At 44.9% G+C, this 26,030-nt stretch overlaps 1 protein-coding gene across 3 annotated transcripts in view; it reads right to left on the bottom strand.

The window, feature by feature from the left end:
• Window positions 1–26,030, bottom strand: part of RIPOR1 (RHO family interacting cell polarization regulator 1) — a 1,634,668-nt gene that overhangs the window by 210,635 nt on the left and 1,398,003 nt on the right. For all 3 annotated transcript variants that reach the window (XM_078671049.1, XM_078671050.1, XM_078671048.1), the window contains exon 19: window positions 17,052–17,248. In XM_078671049.1, the coding sequence (XP_078527175.1) occupies window positions 17,052–17,248 (197 nt within the window). The remainder of the gene's footprint in view (window positions 1–17,051; window positions 17,249–26,030) is intronic.

Here is a 26,030-nt window from a genome sequence, read left to right as displayed (position 1 = left end):
TGATACCCTCTCTTTATCAGGCTTTATGCGATGATCTGCCATGGACAGCTCTTCCTATACAGGGGAACCCCTGTCAGCTACCGATTGAGTGAAGATCTATGAGTTGGTCTGGAAGGTCAGCTCTAATGCACGCTTTAAGCTCCTACAATACAATTTCGTACATAAGACTTACCAAACTTCGCGGACGCTGCATGCTATTTACGACGGCAGATTTTATCCACATAGTGTGGACTTGCCCATCCATGGCCTCTTACTGGCAGGCTATTCTTTCTCGACTTAATGAGGCCTCTGGCTGGGATGTCCCTATTGAGATCCGACAAGTACTGCTAGGATTTCTCTCATCTCCCGTGAAAAATAAATTAAGAGGACATTTGTCCTTTTGGGACTAGGTCTGGAGAAGACGTGCAATGCATCAGCATGGCTCACTCTACCACCCCACACCCATTGGTAGGGGATGTCTGTGAGTGTGTGACTGCAGAAGCGGGGTGGATGCATCATGTTCGTAGGGATGGGTTGAGGATGATTTGATAGCCTGGTCGCCTGTATTGTCTGCATTACAGGAACTGTCGAAATTGCCCGCATCTAGAGGGGAGATGGCTTAGAGCTCCAAAGGTAACCGGGGACCTATTGCAGAGTTTCACTATTTTATTTGTTGCACAGGCCTAACACGAAAGCAGATGGGGGAGAGGGTTACACTGTTGTGTATTGGCTTGGGAATTACATAGAATGTGGAATATGCTTTTCCTCTTGTATTGCTGTATTTTTGGTGAGGTTGAGTTTTATGATCTTGTGGGATATCAAAAACTGCTTTAAACTTTATGCATGAGGAATTTGTAGTGTTTTTATGCATTTTCTTTTAGTTGATACATTTGTAGTCCCCGTCCATGAAGTATGATTTTTGTTGCCTATATCGGTATTGACGGCGGATGCAGGATGTCAAAATGCTGCCGATGGACTCCTAATGTTATGTACTGTCTATGTGATGTTCCTTTACACCAATAACGTTGATTAAAAAAAGAATGTCAGTTTTAGTTCTTAGCAATTGTTTTTGTAGTTTTATTGCTTCAGTACTATTTTTAAAGCCCTGTTTTTGAGTTTATTTTATTTTTTCTTAATTATTGAAGGGCTGTTGGGACTGTAGGGAAGTAGGGTGATAAGATATTTAAATATCTATTTTGTATGCATTGTTTGCAATTTTCTACCTTTACTTAGTTAATTAAATTAATAATTATATGTAAATTATTCAATTGTTACATTGTTTAATATTCAAATTGCTATTTCTTTTTTCAACTGTTAGACCATTAGTTATGTATTTTTCTTAATTCAGGAATTTTTATTATTTTTATTGGATAAATATATCATGTAAATGATTTAATTTTTTAAATATTTTTTTCCTTTATATTAATGTTACATTTAGTTATTTAAAATATTTACTATTTTTGTATTTGTTTTTGTTATGATTCCTTTCATCTTTAATTGGTAAATAATAGTTAGAGGTGTATTTTTATAAATCAAGTAATTTATTTTGGATTATTTTTAAGTAAATTTGAGAGTTTTTGGTGGTTTATGGAATTATTTTTTGTAATATATTTTAAATATTTATTATAAATATATACCAACACTTTCCCTACTGTAGCACAGAGGCAATACAAAGTAGCACATTTCTAACATGTATTATCATGTACTTATTACCTTTAAAGAAATAATAGATAAACAAGAACAAACAGATCGTGGTGCAGGTTATATGTCATTTCGATATCATCAATAATACAGACCCAGGAAAGCAGCCTCAAAACCCCAGCCAGTTTCCTCAGTTTTTCAGAAGCAGTCCATTTGCAATAGGTCTACTCAGGACGTATACTCTCTGTGCCAACCCTCACAACCTTTCAAGAAGCAACCCATTCACTGCGACTCAGGAGCAGCTATCCACAGGGTCACACTCATCATGTTACATTCCTGTGCGTTAGTCGCATCTTCCCCCTCATGCAACTGTGTAGGCTGTGGAATCATTCCTTCCCGATCACCATGCATACTCCCCAGTAATGCGGCCCAGGTTTCTAGATCCTCCTGTAACTTATCATCTCTGAGGTTAATTTTCATATGAACTTCCTCAGCAATTATTAATTCCACCATGTCCCTAAACCACAGTGTAAAAGAGGGGGATCTAGCACACATCCACCCCATGACTATTCTCCTATTGGCCAACTCCAGGGCAAGTAACAAGAACTTCCATTTTACCTTCCCCTTCCTGAGCTTTCTAATAATGCCAAGCAGGCACATTTGGGGAGACTACTCCAACACTATGTGTGTGGCATAACTCAGTTTCACCCAGTATAAGAGCCACAAACCAACCTCGTCTCCCAGTTGTCATCCCCAGATCCCCACTGCACTGCATGTTTGTAAGAAGTTGGCCTGGCATATGCTGTTCACTAGTTATAGTGAGCACCTTGCACCAGTCCAAACAACCTCTTAGAGGTGATAGGTTAAAAACAACTTTATTTGAAAGCTATCCTAGTGGTAGCTATGGAGAGCAGCCTTCAGGCTAAGTCTTGAAGGAATGTAAAGTACCTTGTTTTACCAGTCTATAATCTCTTGAATGGCTAAATGAAAGGAGAACCACACCAGATATATATAGAAAATATACGTATTTATTACTAAACACACCCTACTAGTATCTTTATGAGGCTAGAGGTCAAAGCACATATTTTACACTTAATATATCACAGTAAATTAGCACAATATACGTTAGGCCCTAGGGGCGAACCAAACCATATATTAAAACAGTGGTATAAGAACCACGACTTGACTAGACACAAGGCTTAGAGCCTGTAGAATCGCTGGGACCACAAGGAACCACCCAAGGTACCCAAGGGAGTGACACAGGAGATCCAAGGGGGACAAGTGAAGTGTGAGAACACAGCCGCAAATCACCGTTATCTTCTCTGGGGAAAGTCGCGGTTGGAAATTTAAAGATTAAGGACACTTAGAAGAGGACTTTGAGCAAACCCCTTAAGACTTAAGGGGTTCTAGGGCAAACACCCACGGGAGCACTAGAGTACTCAAGTTACCTCACCCAGGGAAGCAGGGTGCATAGGTGTCTTTTGGTGTCGGGAATCAACGTTGCATTCAATGGCGATCTGCTGCAAAGTGCTGCTGCCATCAAGGAGGAAAGTGTCCGGAGGGATCCAAGCCTGGAGAGTGATGTGAAGAACCTGAAAGCAGAGGGGACAGAGTCTAGGACACTTGCCAGTGACCAGGGGCACGATAGACGAATGCCCACCGATGTCGGGTGCTTCAGGTGCGAGGAGGGAAAGCTGGACTCTTCAGCCAAGATTACCAGGAGGCGTCGACGATGACCAAGTGCTGGATTCGAGCTGTCCCTCTAAGGATGTCAAGTGCTGCAGCGTCGGTGCCCGCATTGGACACAACAAGCCTTGGCAACAGCAACCCACGCATGAAGAGGAAAGATGCTTCGGTGTGGACCAGGAAGGTCCTGGGGATTCCCCCAGCGATGGAGAGTCAGGGCACATCTGAAGCAACCAGGGAAGCCCAAGGAAAGTCAGAGTTGCCTTTTCAGGGACCCACCAGTCAACAGACCAGGGATCGCAAATGTACCTCGAGCGAAAACACAAAGGGCCGTCTAACGGAACAGTCGTGGAGTGTAGGCCCGCAATCTTCGGTGGAAAAGGTGCTCGGTCTGGCCTCAAGGAACGTCGAGAAGCAAATGCACTTGCAAATGTGCACGGTGTCCAGGGGTTCCGGTTCCACGAGGGCTACAGGTCTCAGCTTTGCTGGGGACTCGGTTCGGCCTCTGGGAAGTCTGAAAACCCACCTCCTGTGTTGCAAATACTTCGGAGTCCGGCAGGAGCTTCGGGGATGCAAACTGGGCAGATGCATCTTTCATGCCTGCCAAGCAGGGGAGTAACTCCTTTACTCCAAGGGAGATTCTTCAGTCATCTAGTTGTGTAGATAGTTGAAGTTCCGGGATTTCTGTATCAGAGTTTCGTCCAGGTGTAATCTAAAGTCCTGGGGTTCCTTCCTTATACCCAAGTAAGGGGTTGGACATACTCTGGGGACCCACCTATGGGAGGGTTTAGAAAGAGGGGTGGCTACACCCATTTCCTTTGTCCAGTTTCGCTCCAGAGCAGGGGCTGGTAGCCCCTGCAACCGGTTTGAACTGGGCTATGCACAGGGACACCAAATGTGCCCCCAGTGCAGACTTCAAAGCACTCTTGGAGTGCACCCACCCAGCCCCAATACACTAGAGCCTGTCTGGGAGGTGGTGACACCTATCTGTGACAGGAAACCTATTGTCCAGGCCTCCCCTGCCGGAGTTTTGTCCAGCAGCAGGAGGCCAGACTCATGTCTGTGGCATCCATTTTGTGATGCTAGGGTTCTTTTAAACTGGTACAGGGTGTACCGGTGTGTACATGTCTCTCCCTCTAGAAGGGTGGAATCATACCCCCGCTGCCAGAACTGGCGGGGGGATTTGATTCCAAAGTGTTTGACACCAAACACAACATGTTTCCTTGCAGCCATTCCAAAGTTAGCATTTACCGCGAAGTTATAATGCACTTACGAGTATATGGTCTGGCTGCATCACAGAACAGCCCCAGAGAATAGATTCCGAAGGCTTCAGAGGGGCCCTGCTCATGCATGGGCACCCTCTCACACAAAGCCCAGCACCCTGCCTTCAGGATTGATAAGGCCTACCATAGGGGTGACTGATAGGTTTATATGTGTAGTGATATCTAAGGTAGATATAGGTAATCTATATCTAAGTAAGGGGTGCATGCACCACTTTATCCAGGCTGCAGTAGCAGTCCCGTGGTGTCATTTTGGAAGGCTTCCCAGGGGTGGCACAATACATGCTGCAGCCCCTGGTAGGCCTCTGGGGTAGCTATGGCCTTGGTACCTAAGGTACCATATACTAGGGACTCATAAGGGTACCCCAGTAACCAAACTGAAGTGTATCTAAAGTACATGGAATCAATTTAGAGAGGAAGCAGCTAGGCTGGGTTCCTGGATAGCAGGGCCCCAGCCAGACTAAAGTCGAAAAACAGTGAAACATCAGCAAAAATTGGGGGTGACCATAAGAAGCAGATCCTACTCTCCTACAATGCTGTAACTTGGAAGTGTAATAATAAAGCTTCAAGTCTGGTAAGAGCATGCCACCTCCCAACATGTCATATTTGAGCTGGAGAAGCTCCACCCGGCTCCTCTTCCTAGTCCACACAAGAGAGATCAGCAAGCTATGAAAAAATACGAGTTAATGTAGGGCTAGAGGGATGTTTAACGACCAAGCCTAAGTATTATCCCCCAAAGGAATCAACAAACAACAACAAACTTAGGGGTCTAAATTAAGGATTCAACCGTAATCCTCTACTCTTCAAAACCTTGTCAATAGTACAGAGGTATGAATACAATATGCTAACAAACCAGATCACCAGATGTGAAGAACCAGTAACGTGAGTCCCCCCTGGTGTAGGATTCCCATCAACGGTCTTGTGATGATCAATATTATCATTTGGTAGTCCTAATCGGGTATTGTGTCTCTAGATCATTGAGACCGGCATACCCCGAAAACCAGATAAGGGGTAGCGACCCACAATCACTTGGTACTACCACATGTTGTTGATGTGGTGGGAAGTGCAGTGTAAAAATATAATAAGTGGTGATTTAAAAAAGGATAGGGAGCTCAACCCAGAAAACTTTAATAATTGTTTGCCCCTTCCTTGCTAAAAACAAGAACAGTGTAATATCGTCATCGCAGTACAAACAAATAACTGCGAGGAGACCAACATGTTTCAGCCACTCAGGGATTAGTCCTTCGGCTTTCGTCAGGGTCTCTGTTCTATACCAATACTACTGCATCAGTCGTGAATAAAGTGTGAAAAAAATATGAAAAAAACACACAAGTGAAAAAACCTGCAAAGGATACAATTTTCCTTCAGCTGTTTCAACTCCTCTCTTCGGCACCTGGTTGAATAAGTACCAGTGTGTCCGGGGAGTGGACCTCACCTCTTCCTGGACCTGGCTCAGGATATGTGAGACCCCGCTCTGTCCGTCGGTGTCCCGGGCCGTGACTGAGTGACTTGTGTGTTTTTTTCATATTTTTTTCACACTTTATTCACGACTGATGCAGTAGTATTGGTATAGAACAGAGACCCTGACGAAAGCCGAAGGACTAATCCCTGAGTGGCTGAAACATGTTGGTCTCCTCGCAGTTATTTGTTTGTACTGCGATGACGATATTACACTGTTCTTGTTTTTAGCAAGGAAGGGGCAAACAATTATTAAAGTTTTCTGGGTTGAGCTCCCTATCCTTTTTTAAATCACCACTTATTATATTTTTACACTGCACTTCCCACCACATCAACAACATGTGGTAGTACCAAGTGATTGTGGGTCGCTACCCCTTATCTGGTTTTCGGGGTATGCCGGTCTCAATGATCTAGAGACACAATACCCGATTAGGACTACCAAATGATAATATTGATCATCACAAGACCGTTGATGGGAATCCTACACCAGGGGGGACTCACGTTACTGGTTCTTCACATCTGGTGATCTGGTTTGTTAGCATATTGTATTCATACCTCTGTACTATTGACAAGGTTTTGAAGAGTAGAGGATTACGGTTGAATCCTTAATTTAGACCCCTAAGTTTGTTGTTGTTTGTAGATCAGCAAGCTACCCAACTTCTTAAATAGAACACATGGGAGTGTATTGAACTTAGGTTGTATAATATTCAGGCACGTCGGGAACAACACCATCTTTGCCACAGTCACCCTCCCCACTATGGAAAGCAGCAATGTAATCCAAAAACGCACTGAGTTGGTCAATCCAGTCTGCAATGGATCTTGCAATGCCGCTGTTGGACATCAACAGTGCGGCCTACCACGATCCCAAGGTATCGGAAGGTATCTGGTTCCCAACGCAACCCCAATGATGGTAAATCCATGTCTGGAACCCGCAACAGCGCGCCTAGTGGGAACAATAGGGATTTACTTCTGTTAATCGGAAGTCCCACTACTGTCCCAAACGCCACCAAGTGTTCCAAGAGCTGTGGGACTGTCTCCCGAGGACGCCGTAGGCAGATCAGCACATGGTTCGCATACAGCGAGATGGTGTACTTCATGTTCCCTACCATAACATTTTGAAAGGAGAGTCAACATTGGTTCTATCTCTAAGGTGGGCATCTCTGTTGAGTGCTCCGTCTCACATCCCATGCATCAGACATCAAACTTTCACTGTGCACTCTCGCCTGAGGTTCGATATATAGCTGTGTCACCCAGTGATGGAAATGGGGGCCAGAGCCCATCTTCCCTAATGCTGTAGATAACCCCACTCCACTCTATCAAACACCTTGGCTTTATCTACTGATACCAGTGCCATTTTTTCATCAGTAATATTGGTTTCATGCAGAACGTCGGCAAGTCTACACAAATTACGGGCCGTGTTGCATCCCGGTATTAAACCACACTGGTCCTCAGGGACAAGTATTCCCACCACTCCTGTCATTCGGCTTGCCTGTATTTTACACAAAACGTTTGTGTCCACATTCAGCATTATAAGAGGCCTATACGAAGAAGTGGCCACTACATCTCCTCCCAGCTTGGGCACGATTCACACCACCCCCTCTGTAAGCGTGGGGAGGGTAACACACCACCCTGCGTGCTTACTGAAACACCTCCAGCAGTGGACCAGACAACTGCACCTTATAGATCTGGTAGAATTCCTTCGGAAAGCCATCCCCTCCCAGAACCTTCCCACAGGCCATATCAGCAATCATCTGTCTCACCTCCTCAATAGTGATGTCGGACTCTATTTCGACTCATATGAGGGGTGGTAACCCACCCCTTCTCCCTAGAGGTCCCCCTGATGGTCCCACAAACCTCCATTAATATGTTGCTGTATCTTAGCCATGTTCTGTCACAACTGCGGAGTGTCATAATGGGGGGTTTCTCTGTCTTCCTCAGTAACCATACTAATAATCTACGAGGTCAGTCCCCCTTCCTAAGTAGTCTCTGCCTGTAATCTTGTCTTGTGAACTTACCCAACCAGTCCCATGCATCCCCAAGGCATCCCTTAATACCAACCATGGAGTCAGCTGCATTGGTGCTCCCATCATCCATCTGCTGAGTCTCCACTAGTTGCCTCTTATTGTCTTCAAGCTCAGCCTGTGTCTGCCTACACAGACTCCCCCAGCCTGCTCAAACATTCCCCTAATATGACAGCCTTTAGTGCCTCCCATTCTGTGCCCCTGCTCATGGTGGTACTTTAATTACCTTCTAAATATTCTGTTATCTTTTCACCAAGGGACTGTCTAAATGTTGCATCTAGTAATGGCTCCCTCTGCAATCTTCAATGTCTCTGATCACATTGTGTCCTGTCTCTATTCCACTCCTGCATCAGAGGGGAGTGGTCAGGTAGAAATCTACCCAGATATGTCACTTTTCGTATAGCTGATCGCATATTTGCCGTACCCAAAGCACAATCCATCTTGATGTAAGTATTGTGTGTGACTGAGTAACAAGAGTATTCCTTCCCATTTGGATAACGCTCTCTCCACACATCCGCACACACTACATTACGCATGACATCAGTCAGTGTGTTCACCATTTCATATCACGCCCTGGCACACATACAAACAGTGTTTTAAGTTAATAACTTATAGCAAAGAAACAAGCATGGCGTATACAGGTGAATTTAATGTTCTCTTGTAGTAGCTCCAGCCAACAAATGTTTCGTCGATTGGGACAAGAGACCGCGACTTCCTATAATTCCGTCCCAGCCTTAGTGTGGCTGGGAAAATTCCAAAAGAGGAGTGGATATATTTAGAACAAAAGCAACCACTCCTTTCCACACTAAGGCTGGGACAATATTATAAGCAGCCAGAAGGCTCAAAACGCTGTCCGGTATACATAAAGCCCTGAGGAAGTCGCGGGTCTCTTGTCCCCATCGACGAAACACGTGTTGGCTGGAGCTACAACAAAAGAACATTAAATTCACCTATATACGCCATGCTTGTTTCTTTGCTATAAGTTATTAACTTAGAACACTGTTTGTATGTGTGCCAGGGCTTGATATGAATTGTTGTACAGATCCTTGGATCTGAATTGTGGGGTGTTGTGTAATTACCCTCTCCCTGAGCACCATATACTAAAGAATAGTAACAATATATATACCGGCAAGAGTGAGCACCACTCCCACCCAGGGCATAATCATCCCATTTGTACTCTCAGTGTGTTCACCATACCTGGTTTGGTCATACCTCTGCATACAAGACTGGATCTAGTACACAATTAAACTCCTCCACCCATAACAGCCACTTCACCATGTAATGAGTCAAGAGAGATGGTGGCCTGGGCAAGGACCCTTTTATCATTCACATTGTAGGGCTTACATGTTCAAGATGGTGATATCAACCCCATTCAATAATCCCTGCACCAGGACATATCTACCCTTCGTGTCCGCCTCTGAAAAAAAGCAGGCAAAAAGGAACTCCTGGAGCCACCCAGACCACTACCCCAAGGGCATATGGGGAGATTGTGGATGAACACAGCTGCCCCCTCTATCTCTTTTGCAATTCGACTGTTTCAGGCTCTGTGAGATGCATCTCCTGAAGACGGGCTGTGCGTCAGCTACAGGAATGCGGGGCATCTCCTCTGCTCCACTGTTCAGAGTGCCAGAGAAAGCAACGCTGTCCATCACTACATCTGCAAATGAGCCATCTTCCTGGACCTCTATCCGGGTATCAGGTGCATTTCCTTCTGATGATTGTCCCTGGGATACACTCCATGGGGCCGTACGCCAACGCCCCCTCTGATTGACCCGACCCGTTTCAGTGATCCTCACTCCTCATTGGGAACCATGGCCATCACTTGAGCCACATCAAAGCATCCTCCGAGCGATCAAAGAAATTAGTCTTACCCAGGGGGACCACACAAGGTCTTGCATATATGAAAAGCCCAGGGTTTGAAGTTGCCACTTGACTTTCATAAGTGATTTTCACTATGTTTGCACTTTTCTGGTGTAGTCTGGAAAGATGGATAAAGTATGGATTTCATGTTTCAGCATTCCTGCTGTGCAAGCCGCCTTGAGGATACAGTCCCCATCAAGATAGTTGAAGATCTGTGCAATCAAAGCCCTTGGCAGGGTGCCCAGCTGATGGCAGGCCGCCAGTGCCCAGTGCGCACCCTCCACAACAAACATGTGTCAAACCCTCAGGTTGGTGGTATTATAGATCCAGTTCTCTAGAAATAATTCCGCTGAGTCTCCCTCCGCTCATCCAGAAAACCTACCAGACAGATGTTGCAGCAGGAACAATCCTCGGCATCCTCTGCCGTATCTTCCCACGTCTTCACCGCAGCGGTAAGCCTCGCAACCAGCTCTTTCAATGTAGCAACATCTTGCTCCAAACCACCAATCTTTCATTCCATATCAGTTACTCTCTCCGACACTTTGCATAGATCCACTCATATCAATCCCACCTATATGGCCACTGTACCTATCTTGCTTTCCAGGGCATTGTATCTACACGACCCTTGTAAGGCCTCCATCAGAGTCGCACTCGACAGTTCCCCCTCAGTCCCCTGGGCATGCGCTTGCCTGTCTCGTACTGCACTGCGGCAGGCCCGGAGGCCTGGACATATTGTGTCATTGTGTTGCCTTGTTGTTCCTTTTGCGCCTAGTCCTTTCCCATACTTAGAGCACTGCTGGACCCCTCTGTCCACACTTAAGTCACGGCCAACTGCTCGGTTCTCACACACCCATTAGACTCCTAGGTGTTGCCTCCCCTAAGAAATGTCAAGTCTCACATGACATTCCTCAGGCACCACGTAGTTCTCACAAGGCCCGCTTCCCAAGCCCCACAGGCAGGGCCCCCGAGAACACCTGTCTTGTGTCAGTCGCTTTTCAGGGAGAGATCAGCTGCCCAGTCACAGGCTTCACAGCGCCACATAAGATCTGTAACAACACATTCGCGCAGCGAGGTCAGGCCCTCCGCAACCATCCACTACACAGTACCCCAGATATCACTTCAGGTTGAACACCAGTAATATCATTCTCCAACATGCAGCACACCATGACACCCCCAGGGCCAGACACAGTTTAATAGGAGCCAGAATTAATCACGCTATGTACCTGGACTCCCACTATCAGCAGGGAACTCTGCCGTCAGGGCCACACCCACTCCTCGCTGCGTACGAACACACAGGTAATGAGCTCACAGCACCCTGCGACACCCTCAGTAGTATGCTGACTCAGTGCCACTCTCACCTGTAAGCTACCCGCCATCCACAGCAAAGTGAAGTGTGCCACTTATACCCCAAGGGAGAAATAAAGCAAGGATCGGGCGCATGCGCAGCCAGAAGTCCGCTGACACCAAAACAGTTGATAAGCAGGTTCCAACTATAACATACTTAGTGAGTGATTATGACTTTGGCAGTGCGGCGCTGGGTCCGCCCCGCTGCCGCACCTCCAAAGCCATGGTCAGATTGCATGGCAATTAGGAGTTTCCTCCTGTCTGGTGGGCTAGTTTTGGGCACTCCCATGGCCAAAAACATGCACACAGGGGGGCACATGTTGTGCCACCCTGTGTGCATCCACATGCGGAGGAGGCAAAGGGGGCCCTGTAGGGCTCCTTTGTTTCCTCTCCGCCATGGTGTTCATGGAGTAGGACCTTCATGACACTGCCAATGGAGAGGGAACTCATAATATGTTTGGCGGGACTGTGGTGATCCAGGCAAGCATGCTGCAGCCTCTTGACCACCGCAACACCACCAGGGAATGGCCCTGGCAGCTGCGGTGGGGTATTGTTGGTCCAAACACCCGAATCGTGATAGTGTGGTTGGGAGACTGCCATCAACACGCCCCCTCAATTCTGGCAGTCTACGTAAACGGGCCCTCAATCCTTTCAGCTGTTTTCTTCCCCACTGTCTGATTGAAGCTTCTCAGGTTATTATTAAGTGCAGGTTCACTCCAACTACTATGCTGCGCCCTTGTCCCAGGGACCTCCACAGGCACCGAAAGGCCTGATGGCAGCGTCCTCTATTTTAATTTCATCTCAGGCCCCCCTCACTCCCAGGGGCCACTCCATTGTCACCGGCACAAGGATTACGCTGCAGTACACACCTGCCTCACTTCGTAGGACCGGGAGAGGGGGATCCATTTCCTCGAGGTCGCTGAGCACCTCCCACAACTCCAGGCAGCTCGACAGCTAAGACTCTGCTTCTGTGCACTCACCACAAGGTCACCCAGTGCCGGGCTACTTCTCTCTCCACCCACACCAGGGGAAGCCTCCCAGAAATGCAGCACTCAGCATCCCCTGTTCATCTTCGCCATCGCATCATCGTAATTCTTCAGGGGCACCCCTTGTGCCGCAGCGATCACAGCAACTGTCCATGGGACGAAAAACAGCTGCACCCTAGGCTCGATGTCTTTTTCTGAGTCTCTGAGTCACATCAGCAGGGTACAGGAATTTGTTGGGCACACTCTGGATGTGTTACAGGGCTTCAGCAGGCAGGATTCCTACGGATTGTGCACTGGGGCATCAGAGCTCGGGCTCAGTATGTACGAGCAGTCAGGCCGCGCCACCCCCAGAGCGAGAATCTTAAATCTGATGCCTACAAACTCCAACACATTCCCTTATGTAGCTTAAGTTCGAGTGGGAATAGTACACTTTACTATTCTACAGTGCAATACTTCCCCTTCTTTTTTAGGTTGGAGAGGGAGTGGTAAATTCTTTTCTTCAAAATTTTAAATTTGTGTTGAATTTGGAATGTTAATTTTGTTTTATTTATTTATGTTTCGGATTAATTTTAATGGAGTTTAAGTGTTTGACATGTATTTCAAGTTTTTAATTTTTATCACTTGATGTAGAATGTGTTTTCCCTTTTTATTATTAATTGTAGCAGTTTGTATATTAGTGTGCTTGCATTTTGTTTATTTTGTTCTTTTAATTGTTGTAGATTGTTTTTTAATATATATATATACATATACACATATATATATATAATTGTGACTACTTCACGTTATACTTTTACTGTCATTTTTTTTACTTCAAGTAACATTGTTGAGTAATATTACTTTTAGTATTGCGTTTTTAAAATGTAAGTTCAATTATTTAGTCATTATATTTTCTAACTTTTTTTGTCAATGTCATCATCATAAATGAATATTATATATACATTTCGTTTTTTTAAATTGGTTTGATAATATTTGTTTACATTTTTGCAAAAAAAATTTATTTAGGTAAATACTATTTATTACATATCTATTTCTGTATTTTAATGTATTTGAACGTATTATATATGATTTAAAAATAGGTTTGCTTTTTAATATTTTTACTATTTATACAAGAAAGAAGGTACTCTATGGATTTTAGAAAGAATATTGCATGGCTGAAATATGTACAAGAGGGTTTTAAGGCTCTTGGGCGTTCGGAGCTGGCGTCCAGAATCTATAGAGAAATCAGATATAAAATGGACAAAGGAGAATTTTTTTTGCTCGTAGAAAATCTGACAGGGAGGCTTTAGAATTGCATAAAAGTTTGGTGCTGTAGTTTGTTATGCATGAAAACAATTTAGCTTATCAAGACTTATTTGACTTTTGCTGGTAATTGCTATCATCGTTACCTCCTCACAAGATTTCACCTGGGAATGCTAAACCAACTGCTTGCATTCCCCAAAGGGTGTTCATTGGTGGAGAATCTCTCCCCTTCTCTTTGTGACAACTCTTCAAGACAAGATAACCTTCATTATATTTTTGTCTGGGATTTGTATTATGAGCTTTGTCCTAAATGTATGATTCCCCTTTTCAAAGGTATGATTTTTATGCTGGTTAGAGCTGCATTAATGTTTCTAAAGACGCTAACTACAGAAAGTACTTGTTTGTGACTAGATTTTTAAGGGGCACTGTAAAGAAAAGTTCATGTTCTCAATCATTGTTTTGTTTTTATTTGATGAAGTGATTGCTATGTTTTACAATTGTTTAACTTTTGATGTTTTTTAATGTCGCATGTATTTATTGTTGGCTGCATGCTTTAAAGAAATTATTTTCCAAAATAAATATTTATGACTGACTGCCAAGTGACTCAAAGAGATGGGCTCACCAAGGAAGACAAGCATTTCCAACTTTTCGACCAGACAAATTTTCAATGGCCTCTCCAACTACTATCGGAATTCCTCTTCTGATGCAACAAATTCTGTTTGTAGAGCACGGGGGTTATAACCCTTGAGGCAATCAACTCATTTGGTTATATCTGTTAGCTGACATTGACCGAGGGAAGAATAACAAGCATTTGCAATGCAATCTGTCTCGCCTTTGGGACCTTATATGTATTTAGCTATGGAGCACTTTTGACTGGATGCTGAAACATCTACTGTTCTTTAACATGGAGGGAAAGTAAGCACCAAACTGCGTGACACACCAGGTATGGGAACACATGGAGAGAAATATTGATTTTCAACTGTAAATGGTATAGTCCAAAGCTCTGTTTTTAATATAAAAACAGGGCCTTTGATGGTCATATCACTGAAAATACAAGATTTGAAAAAGATATTATTGTCTAGGATGCTCGTGGAAGACAATTTCTATGGACTGAAATCTAGAGAATGCTAAAGTGATTCTGGGACTTTACTGCCCTCTGCTGGTCGTTTTCGATCAAGAAAGTTAAATCGAGGCAGTTGAACAAGCAGAAACCAATTCTGGTATTTTACTGATCTCTACTGGTCGTTTTCTATCAAGACAGTAAAATAGAGGCAGTTGAACAAGCAGAAACCAATTCTGGTATTTTACTGACCTCTACTGGTCGTTTTCTATCAAAACAGTTAAATAGAGACAGTTGAAAGGAAAAAGAAGTCCCTAAGTGGAAGCAGACAAGTCCTAGGGATGATCTCCAGAACCCACAAAATGCATACACATATGAGTATATACTAAAGTATATACAAGACGTCTTGAATGCTCGACCTAAAAATCTATGTATGCAATATTGTTTACATAAATACAGTCACACGAGCAATTAGGCTGGAGGTATTTTGCAGCCCCCTGAAAATGCCAGAAAACATAGGTATGGGCAGCAGACCTCTGTCCCTGTGTTTTTTTATAAAAAAAAACATGTCCATTAAAATTACAGCTATTGCTTTAAAAACAAACTTTTTCCTGTTCGGAATGACATAAAAGGGTTGGTGAAACATGTAGTGATCCCACTGGATTTACAAGGGTCAAACTAGTATAAAAATGGGAGACGCTGTCTGCTTAGGTAGAGGGTCTTCCAGGCGTGCCGACAGAAATATCTAAATGCAACTTCAAGGACTCGCTGGTAAAGAAAACACATTGGATTCTAATGACACTGAGAGAACGGTCTGACATTGAAACCTGAAATGCGCAGAAGTTGTGATTACATGGGGACAGGAGGGGTTGTGATTACACCCACCTTTTTAATTATGACGGTTTTTTATGCTGGAAAAACATTTCCCCTGAACCTGAAGGGCAAGGGGCTGGATGTATTAGTACTGTGCATGTGATCAAGGACGAAAACACAGCACTATTTTGCTCTTCCTACCAAAGCCTTTTTTCCAGATTTTTTCTTTCCTTGCATTCACTTACATAGTCTCTTGCACAAACCCAGTCCTATGTATCAGCCTTCGGAAAGGTAGATGTAAATAATGAAATCAGAAAGCTTAGCGTATTTCAACAGTTATATAACCCTGGAGCTCACCCAAAGTCTCATATATGTGGACTTCACATTACCCTCTTCTGGAATATAATTTACGAGTTGATATTAAATTGAACTTTAAGGTTCTCTTTAATGTCCATTTGTTGCTCTGTAGTCAAATAGACTTTTGCCATATGATTCATTCGATTTTCAAATTCTTTCTGGTAGTGTAATTTATGCTTCCATAATTCCAATAAAAGTTCATGCTTTTTCATATGTCCTTATCCTCCGATCTAGAAGCACGTCTCGCTTTTTCTCAAATACTAGACATCACAAACAAACTAGCTGCTGGCAAGACAGCAATGAGCCCTTGCTTGTGGGGGCAGGGTTGTAAATGAAGTCTTAAACGTTCTAGAAATGTATAACAAGCACCAATGCTGCTTATTATTCAAAGGAATCTTCGAATACACAGAAAAGTTTGCTGTGGTAGAAGTGAAAACTACAAAAGAGAACAGAGGAACTGTAGCCAAATACAAATAAAGTACTCAGAGATTGGACTTGTCAAGAAGGAACAAATTCAAAATACAAAGGCACGCCAATTTAATATGGGATACTTTGAAATCAAGTAAAATTGCCTCTAATTTAGAAGTGAACAAAAGTAATAGATTCAAGGGGGCTGCGAAGCGACTATCTGCAGTACATAGAGGGTAGTTTGACTGAAGTAGGAATTTCTCAGAAGCACAGATGGGTAAATATCAGCTGCATCGGGGGAGCCTCTCTGCAGCAAGCTACATCAAAGATGCGTATAGGGTGGCATATTGGACCAATAAAAGCTGGAGAAGTGATTTGGGGGAAATCTTTTTTTTTTTAAATCACTTTTTTTGTTGAACATCATGACATAATTTTTACCATCAAGCAATGTTAGCGTAAAGAGTAAACACACACACTAGGCAGAAGTACAAACAAAACTGATAAAATAAAATTTAACAGCCCCAAATATCTCACGAGAAAGTACAATTTAGGAATGGAACCAATCATCACATTATCCAATAGTTACTACAGCATAAACCATGACAGAATGAGTGTCCCCAAAAAAATCACAATACGTACAGATGTATGCAAACACAAGGCAATGGCTACAACATTGCAGTAGGCCTTGAGAAGGTCATGTGCGAAGTTTGGGGGAATCTTAACAGTTGACAGACAGAAGATGAAGCACAAAGTAATAGAAATAGATAGCGTGTCTCACAGTAGAAATAAGTGGGTGTGTGGCAAGTGGCTCAAGGTGGTTTGTAATGTGTCACAGTGGAAGGAGGGGGGTATAAAAGAATGTTACAGATTTTGCTAATCCAGAAAAGACGATCAGCAACCATTACAGCAGAACTCTCACCCTCTCCCTGAATTTGAGGTTGTCTGTATAACTCTTCAGCAGTGCAGACACTGCAGCGATGACCTTGCTGTTCCCATTGGTCAGCAGCATGCTTAGTGCTTTCAGTCCCTCCCTCTGGATCCGACTCTCAGGCACTCCCTTCAGAGCCTTCAGCACCACATCCTGGTCATCGGAGTTCAGGTTCTGCACAAAAAGGACTGCAGCCGGGGAAGGAAACCAGAAATGTAAGTGTATGGGAATTACATTCATCTCAAATGCCAATGTTTTCATAATGCTACATTTAGAACTATGACGTAATACAATGACAATTACATCTTCAACTTCACTTTCTGCTTCATTAAGATACGTTGATGACATTTGCACTTTGTAACATTGGCAACGTTTGTCAACTTTGCCAAAACTTCCCACCCAAAAAATAATTTAGCTAAAAGTGGGTTTTTCCTTATGGTTTTTCATGTTAAGCCTACTTTTGCTGGATCTTTTCCCGTTATCGTTTAAATAATTTGTAACTCTTTTTCAACATTAGAAACATAAGAATTTTACAAAACAAAAATATACATTAGCAGAAGTAAACCTTTCACAGCTTCGCACACCCCTATTTTCGCTCTCTCTTGTCAACTCTCTCCTCTAGCCTATGCATATTCAAGCTAATGCTGGTTTCCCAGTAAGATATCCAGTGCCAGATTTATGGACAAATTTCCTATGAGTTGTCTTCATACTTATGGCAACGTGACCAGCAAAAATGAATACAATACCGGAGATATGAGCTCCAGCGATGGGCAGGAAATAATATATTGTGTTTCAACACGGATTAATACAATGACAACCAGGGCAGCCTCAAGGTATTTTTGCACAATACTATTAAATATTTCCATAAGCGTCAATCTTGTTTAATTAAAGTGCCCATCATTTTGTAACATAGGAGATTTTTGATTATTTTCCTAGGATTACACAGCATAATCTGTAGGCCGCATACATGTGTCACACTGTTTTTAAACATGTTTTTAAAGGAAAAATAATCAACAGTATTTGTATGCACACACATAAAAATCTGTTTGCACCCTAAACACTGTGCCACATTGTAACATGGCTGGAAACTGGTTCTGCAGCTGTTAAAGCAGAGCTTTGGAAGCCTGGAACCTCGCATCAATGAACGCAATCCCACTTTTCCGGATCATATCATCACTTACGTCTTTTATTAAAAAAAAAGAAAAGAACAAGGAAAATGTTGCTTCCATGTAACCAACTCCCACATCACATATCACATATTCACATGCCATGTGCACAGAGCATTTGTAATTGAAGTGGTTGCAGTGTGTATGTTTAAGTCAGATTTTCCATTCAAAAGTCATTTGTTTGATTTCCTAATTACTTTGGTAGCGTTTGAGGAATCTGCACAAATCTTTCTAATATAAAATGTCATCCAATTTATGCTCAGCGCAGCACGTTTCCTGTAGATCCGTCAAATGGGGACAAAACAGGCTCATTTCAACTTCTATATTATTGTTTACTCCCTGATACAGAAAAAAACAATTGAATGGAATTGCATCAAACTTGGCATGAGAGTAGATATTTATTCACCTTCACGCCGTTACCAGGTTTATTCGTACCTTAAGCGTCACCAAATACAGATAGCACTGTTACAGGAGACCCACTTGACAGACACGGAGGTATCAACACTGCGCCGCAGATGGAGGGGTCAATTATATGCCACAGGTTTTTCGGCATTTGCCCGAGGAGCTTTAATCTGGATACGCCCTGGGGTCCCCTTTGCACTCACTCACAGTACAATAGATGTTGAGGGCAGATACGTACTTCTACAGGGCAAGCTGGACGGGCAGCAGGTTATTATAGCCTCTGTTTATGCCCCAAACACGGAGCAGGGTCGCTTCTTTACCCGATTATCGTTGGTGTTTGCGCCCTGGCCGGGAGTGCCTGCTTTTACTTGGTGGTGATTTAAATTGTGTACTAGATGTTGCACTAGATCGTTCATTCCCCCCTTAGCAAACGCAACGGCAAGTGGGGCACAGAGGGCAATTGTAGAATGGGCAGCACACTGGGACTTACAAGATGTCTGGCGCACTCGAAATCTGCACACGAGAACCTACTCGTATTACTCTGGAGCCCACACATTACATGTCAGGCTAGATAGGTTCCTGCTCTCAAGTGACTTGCTCCCCCATGTCACGCACACCGAATATTTGGGCCGCGCTCACTCTGACCACAATCCACACACTCTGAGCTTTGCCTGGGAGCGCCCTCATCCACCGGTGCCCACGTGGCGGCTACAACCAGATGTGTTATTAGATGCCCCGTATAGGGAGGCGCTCTCGAACCGTATACTGCAATATTTTGAGGACAACAGAGACACTGCATCTACTCCGCAGGTGGAGTGGGATGCGTTTAAGGTAGTCACGCATGGCAACTGCCTGGGTATGCAGGCAGGCATGCGACGACAGGTGGAAAGGGAATTGACAGATGTAGAATCCACCTTGCTAGATAGGGAACGCGAGGCGACTGAAGGCGATGACACGAGATTGGTGGCGGCCCGGAACAGACTAAAAAACCTGAATTACGCTGCTCATTCGGCACGCACACATCACGCTGGGGATAAACCGGGCAAACTATTATCTTGGCTGATAAGACGAGACACCCAAACAACGCCAACACTGTCACTAAATATCGCACAAGGCACCACAGTCTACACGCAGAGAGCCATACACGAGGCCTTTACGAACCATTATGCGGACCTATACCGCTCCCGATTACGGGTCACTGAGGACGAAATCTCAGGATACCTGTCGGCACTACCCCTACCATCAGCCACCAATGTGCAACAGGACGAATTGGGTATACCGCTCGAGGCTGAAGAGATTAGGGCGGTCATCTTTTCCCTCTCCAATGGTAAGACCCCAGGACCAGATGGGTTGCCTGTGGAGTTCTACAAGGCCTACGCTGTCATCCTTATACCCGAACTACTGCGGATGTATAAGGCAGCACTGGAGGACTCAGCTCTCCCCCCCACCCTGAATGAGGCAAACGTCATATCTCTTTTGAAGACAGGCAGAGACGGACTTGATATGGGTTCATATAGACCACTCGCCCTCCTAAACAGGGATTATAAGATCCTGGCATCTGCCCTAAAGATTGGCGCCCTTGGTGCCTACTTTAGTGCATGCTGACCAGAACGGCTTTGTACCAACCCGTAATACGTCTTACAACATTAGACGCCTTTTACGTGTGCAAAGCCTGGCCACGTCCAAATGGCCTCGATCGTGATGTTTGGTCCTAGATTTAGAGAAAGCATTTGACTCGGTGGAATGGCCGTACCTGCTACAAGTGCTGAAGAAGTTTGAGTTGGGAGATACCTACCTCCGGATGGTGGAGCTCCTCTACCGAGGCCCAGTAGTGCGAGTGCGCACGGGCCGGCTTTTCTCGGACTTGGTCCGAGTCCGCAGAGGCACTAGGCAGGGGTGCCCCCTCTCCCCCCTAATCTTTGCTCTCATAATGGAACCCCTGGCGGCACAACTCCGCACCTCTGGCGCAGAGTGGGGTATCCCTTTGGCCGATGGGATACACTCGGTGTCGCTATACGCAGATGATCTCTTGATCTATGTCAAGGATCTATCTCGCTTTCCACGTGTGCTCACCTCTATATTCAGTGATTTTGGCGACATGTCGGGCCTTCGCGTCAACTGGGCCAAATCAGGAGTCTACTCTTTTGCTCCTGATATGCCAGAAACCGATATTGTAGTGATGGGCGAGAGGCTCGCCTGGTACCCAACCGTCTTCCGCTATTTAGGAATCCGCATTTATCGTGACCCTGCCGACTTGCTGGCGGGTAATCTCGTGAGAGCCATCTCTTCCATCCAAGCGCAGGTGACGTTTTGGAACTCCCTGCCACTGAACGTCCCCAGCAGAATTACCCTTACTAAAATGATTGTACTACCCAAGTTGTTGTACTTCTATGCCAACCTACCTGTGTATGTCCCGACCAGAATCTTCCGGGAACTGGAAACACTGACCAGGCGGCTCATCTGGAACACAGGGCGACCTAGAGTTGCGCTGAAGACACTATACGCTGCGACGATGCACGGGGGGTTGTCTGTCCCTAACCAGGAGCTCTATTACCTAGCAGCACAACTGCAATGGGTTGCCTACTGGTTGAGCGGCAGGAATCTAAGTGATACAACATCGGCAGACACCGTCATGACAGTGACTTAGATACACAAACTCTTTCATCCTTTAGCTAAGAAACGCTGCCCAGATCGGTTGCATATTGCTGTTGCAAGGAAGTGCTACGTAAGAAGCCTAAAACTCACAAATTCTGTTACGCCATATGCCCCTAATTTACCACTGTTGGGGACACCTTGGGAGAGAGGCACGCTCACGGAGGCAGCGCTGAGTAGTTGGACAAATGCTGATCTAGACAGTTTGGGAGACCTCTACGCAGAAGGCGCTCTACTCTCGTTTGAGTCCCTGGTAGCCAACACGGGGTTATCACCTGGACAATTTCTGACGCATGCAACACTTCTCCGTCTGCTGACACAGACTTGGGGTGACCAAGCAGTGGAACTACCGACTCACCTACTGATCCAATACCTACATGTGATGGGCAATGGTTCTCACATAATACATTGGCTCGCCCAAGCACTACATATGCACACGCAATTTTCGTCACAACGCCTGCGGGACAAATGGACGATTGACAGAGGCCGCGCCTGGACGGACAAGGAATGGGCGTTGGTGCTAGCTGGGACCACACGTGTCCCACGCATCTCCCATTTCAAGATTATACAGTACTATATTGTGCACCGTGCATACCTATCCCCAGACAAAATTAATAGATACTTTGGTCTGGACTCATCGGCATGCCCAGATGCGGATCTGTAGACGTACAACTGCTCCACATGCTTTGGGCCTGCCCTCTTCTGAATGACTACTGGAAACTTGTGTCGACCTCATTGGCAACGACAATCGGGAGCGACCTGCCACACACCTGGGAGGCTTGCCTCTTGGGCCTTTTCAAAAGAACGGTACGGACGAAAGTGCGGGATAGATTCTGGGACCTGGGGCTGATCACTGCGAAACGCCTTATTACTAAACGATGGAAAAACATTATACCCCCACAAGCCATATACTGGCGTACTTCGTTTGATAACTGGGCAAGGGCGGAGAGTGTAGCTTTGCACAGGGAGGAGACAGCGGGATTGCGCATGTTCCCCATAGCGCGGGACTGGGATAATGCCTTGACCGCTTACCACCGAGTGTGCCTACAGAACGATATCACCTAGACCTGAATGCACCAGCACCGCTGACCTGTCTACACCCCCCGTCTTCCCCCCTCCCTCCCCCCGCCCCGAACCCTCCGTCCCACCTCTCCCCCCCACCCTCCTACCGCCCCACTTGCCATGCAGCTTTTACCCCCTGTAAGCCTTGGATTGGACCTCTGGATTGACCTTCCTGTCCTCTCCCCCCCCCTTCCTTCTCTCGCCTGCAGTACTTAACATCCTGCAGCCCCATGCGTAAACACGACGTCACACATGCCTGATCTTGACTGACCTGACTGGACCACGCATTCATAGATTTAATCTCACCCAGTCCTTACTCTTAATAATTCCAGGTTGTTGTTCACAGTTTTTAGTTTTGAACGAAATTTGAATTCACACTGCATTGTTGTCACACCTGGCTTTCCACAGTACCAATGATATATCATGTCTGTTGCACCGCCCTGTTCATTCCCTTGGATAGGAGTTGGGGAACGAATAGTTTATTCAGTGATCTGCTGTTGTTGATATGCGATACGTTATCTCGGCTTGTTGTGCAACTATGACTGATGACCTTGTCATACCATGTACACCTTTTTGCCATTATTATAATGTCTTTTATATATACCCATCAATACACCTGAACAACTACAGAGATATGTAATGACTGTATTATACACTGCTTATGACATTACTTCGCATCTGTGTACTTGCCGCAAGCATAACTAAACAAAATGCAATAAAAGATATTTTAAAAAAAAATTACAAAAATGAGAGTAGATATTTATTGGGGGGGGGGGTCCTCCGGTTGTTTTTTGGTAAACCAATTGTTTTCAAGAAAGTAGCGTTTACAGTTTGGGTGGGCTTGCCTTCACAGGGTAAAATATATATATATTTGTAGACTTGGGCAGATGCGTCAGGAGAGGCGCGGTTAAAAGAGATGAGTCGACAGGGGGCATTGACAGATCATGGCGAGGGGCATGGCCAGGGCTGTATGACGCTCCGAGGATAAGCTGCCTGCTCGTGACCGCTAAATCGGCTGCTCGCATCACCCCATAGTCCGTCTCATTATCCTCAGAGGTGAGGCAAGATTCAAGATCCGCTGTCTGGAGACACCACGCAGTGAATGTGGAGGGGTGAAACAAGGAAGGGCAGCAGTGAACCATGGCAGGTGTGGAGGAGGCCTACTTTACCAGCCATCTTTGGCCTTTCTCGTTATAGGAATAATAAAGAAGCAATGGCCTTGCCTTAAAAGGACGTCTGAACTGGACTGAGAGTGCCTAGGTTGGCTCAGGCCTTCCACCTCAGTGCAGGATTCAGCCTTCCACAACTCCTCCTGACTTCTACACTTCAGATCTGTGCTGTTGAGGTGAGAGCTGGAAGTCCTTCTTGCAGGGTTACTCTAAGGTGCTCTGATGGGCTTCCCTGGGGAGCTGGAGCTGATGGGTGAGCTGGTCTTTACCCACACATTGTTGTATGTCATGTAAGGAATATAAGGAGAGCATTGCAGAGGAGGGATACTTCATATTGCACAACCCGGCGTTGGGAATAACTGATTTGCTCTTGGTAAACATGGGTATCGATGTATTTAATCCAGGTCTGCCCTGAAAGGGTTAACCACAAATGAGGAATCGGGATATTGGCAGAAGCAGCCCTCGGTCTGGATAGGCTGCAGCAGAGACCGCCGTGGGCACAGTTATTGGTCATGGTGATGGAGACAGGCATGGGCACAGTTATTGGTCACAATAGCGAAGTCTGCCATAGGCATAGTACTTAGTTATGGCAGTGAGATCGGATGCTGTCGCTCTTCTTACATAACGCTGAGGTCGGCCACCAATTCTGATTCCTGCTTCGAACCGCAATTTCAGACAGACACCCACCACTCAAACTCTTAAGGCTCACAGTTCGCTCTCTGGAGACTTCCCCCTCTGGCATATCCTCTCAGCACAGGATTCTTGCTGCTTTTGGCACTCCCTAGACAGTTCCAGCTTCTCAATATTTGGTAGGCTCCTTCTTTCTTTCATCTGACTGGCTGCTTTCTAAATACTTCAGGCTAGAGAAACAGCTTCTTCCAGGAAAGCAATACTTCGGGTGATGCTACCTCACCTCTGGGAAGATGGCTGTTAGGCAGACACCAACTCTGGTTGCACAACAACCATCTGAGTACTCTGATGAGCACTCCTTCCCTAGATCGAAGTGAGCTTGGAACTGGATTGGCAAGCGGATCGGTGTAGGAAGCAGACTCTGCATATACAATACCAAAGTAAGGTATAGTGTACATATAGTGCAGTGAGTCCCAGATGGTATAGCAGAGGTAAATTAGATAATCACTAACAGCTCTATTTGTGGTAGTGTGGTCGAGCAGCTAGGCTTATCAGGAGGGTGTGTTAAGCATTTATTGTATTCACTCAATCAAAGCTGATGTCATACACTCCCAGACAGAATCCAGACCAATTAGGTAAGTATGAAAAAGGTATACTTATGGTTTATTTTTACAACCAATCAGGAATTGGTACAGGTAGGTAATAAATACTTGGAAATGCACGACTGTTCAAGGAAATGCAGTTGTTCTTGTAATTGTAACAATTTACAGGTTGATATCACTTTTCAGAATACTTGGGAGCTACACAGTAAATACTGATTACTTTTGGATTACTTTACAATTGTGCTCACTTTACCCCATATATTAGCAGTTCTACATAGAACACTTTCTAGACCCAAAATCTCCTACTATGGTTCCCTGCGCGAGGAAAAATGGGTATTGAACTCAGAGGTAAGGATGTGAGTTACAAGTTTGCGGTTTCGGAGTTAGGACCAAGGTTCCCCAAGATCCATGTGGACACACTAGTTTGCACCACCAGAGGCACTGGGGCGGCCCGGTGCAGAGTGCAGACGCCCAAATTTAGCCAATGGGCTAAGGGAGCCCTTTGGTAGGGGTCTGCTGGCAAGCAGGCCACTTGGGTGTAGGAGCCAAGCTCCTAATGTTGCGGTCAGCGCTGTAGGGGCCAACGACTGACACAAGAACTGCACCGCCAGCAGCATCGAGGCTGCCGGATGCAACAGGTGAAGCAGACATCGGGGTCCCTGGGCTTCTCAGGGGAGACCGTTGGTTTCGGAAAGCTGCAGGCTAGGTCGGGTGGACTTCTTGGAGGCTTACCACAATATGAAGGTAACAGTTACAAAGGAGCGCACAGCGTGTGTAAGTAAAGTATATGGGTTTCTAGTCAAATTGGTGCTCTAAGCGGAAGGAGTAAGTTACCACTACTCTAAAAAAAGCCAACAAGTGACTTAAACATAGATAAATTATCCACCAAGCACTCGTCTTCAAATAAAGTCAATATCTTCAAATGTTCTTGTGTTGTTTTTATTCCATCTTCACGTCATTAGATTCCATCATCCAATATAATGTATTTCATAACACCAGCCAACACGTGTTTCGTCTAGTCAGTCTATGACAAAACAGACTTCTTCAGGGCTGTAAATAATATAATTGTACTCTTTTCTCAACACAGCATTCGGTGAATTTATGCTGGTTGTTAATATTTAATACAGAATTGTGATATATATATTGGTTATTATATGTGTTGGCTGGTGTTATGAAATACATTATATTGGATGATGGAATCTAATGACGTGAAGATGGAATAAAAACAACACAAGAGCATTTGAAGATATTGACTTTATTTGAAGACGAGTGCTTGGTGGATAATTT

The sequence above is a fragment of the Lissotriton helveticus genome, chromosome 12, assembly GCF_964261635.1.
Source record: "Lissotriton helveticus chromosome 12, aLisHel1.1, whole genome shotgun sequence".
In the NCBI taxonomy this organism is placed as follows: domain Eukaryota; kingdom Metazoa; phylum Chordata; class Amphibia; order Caudata; family Salamandridae; genus Lissotriton; species Lissotriton helveticus.
Note: the sequence above shows the minus strand (reverse complement) of the source record. Positions and strands in the feature narration are given on the sequence as shown.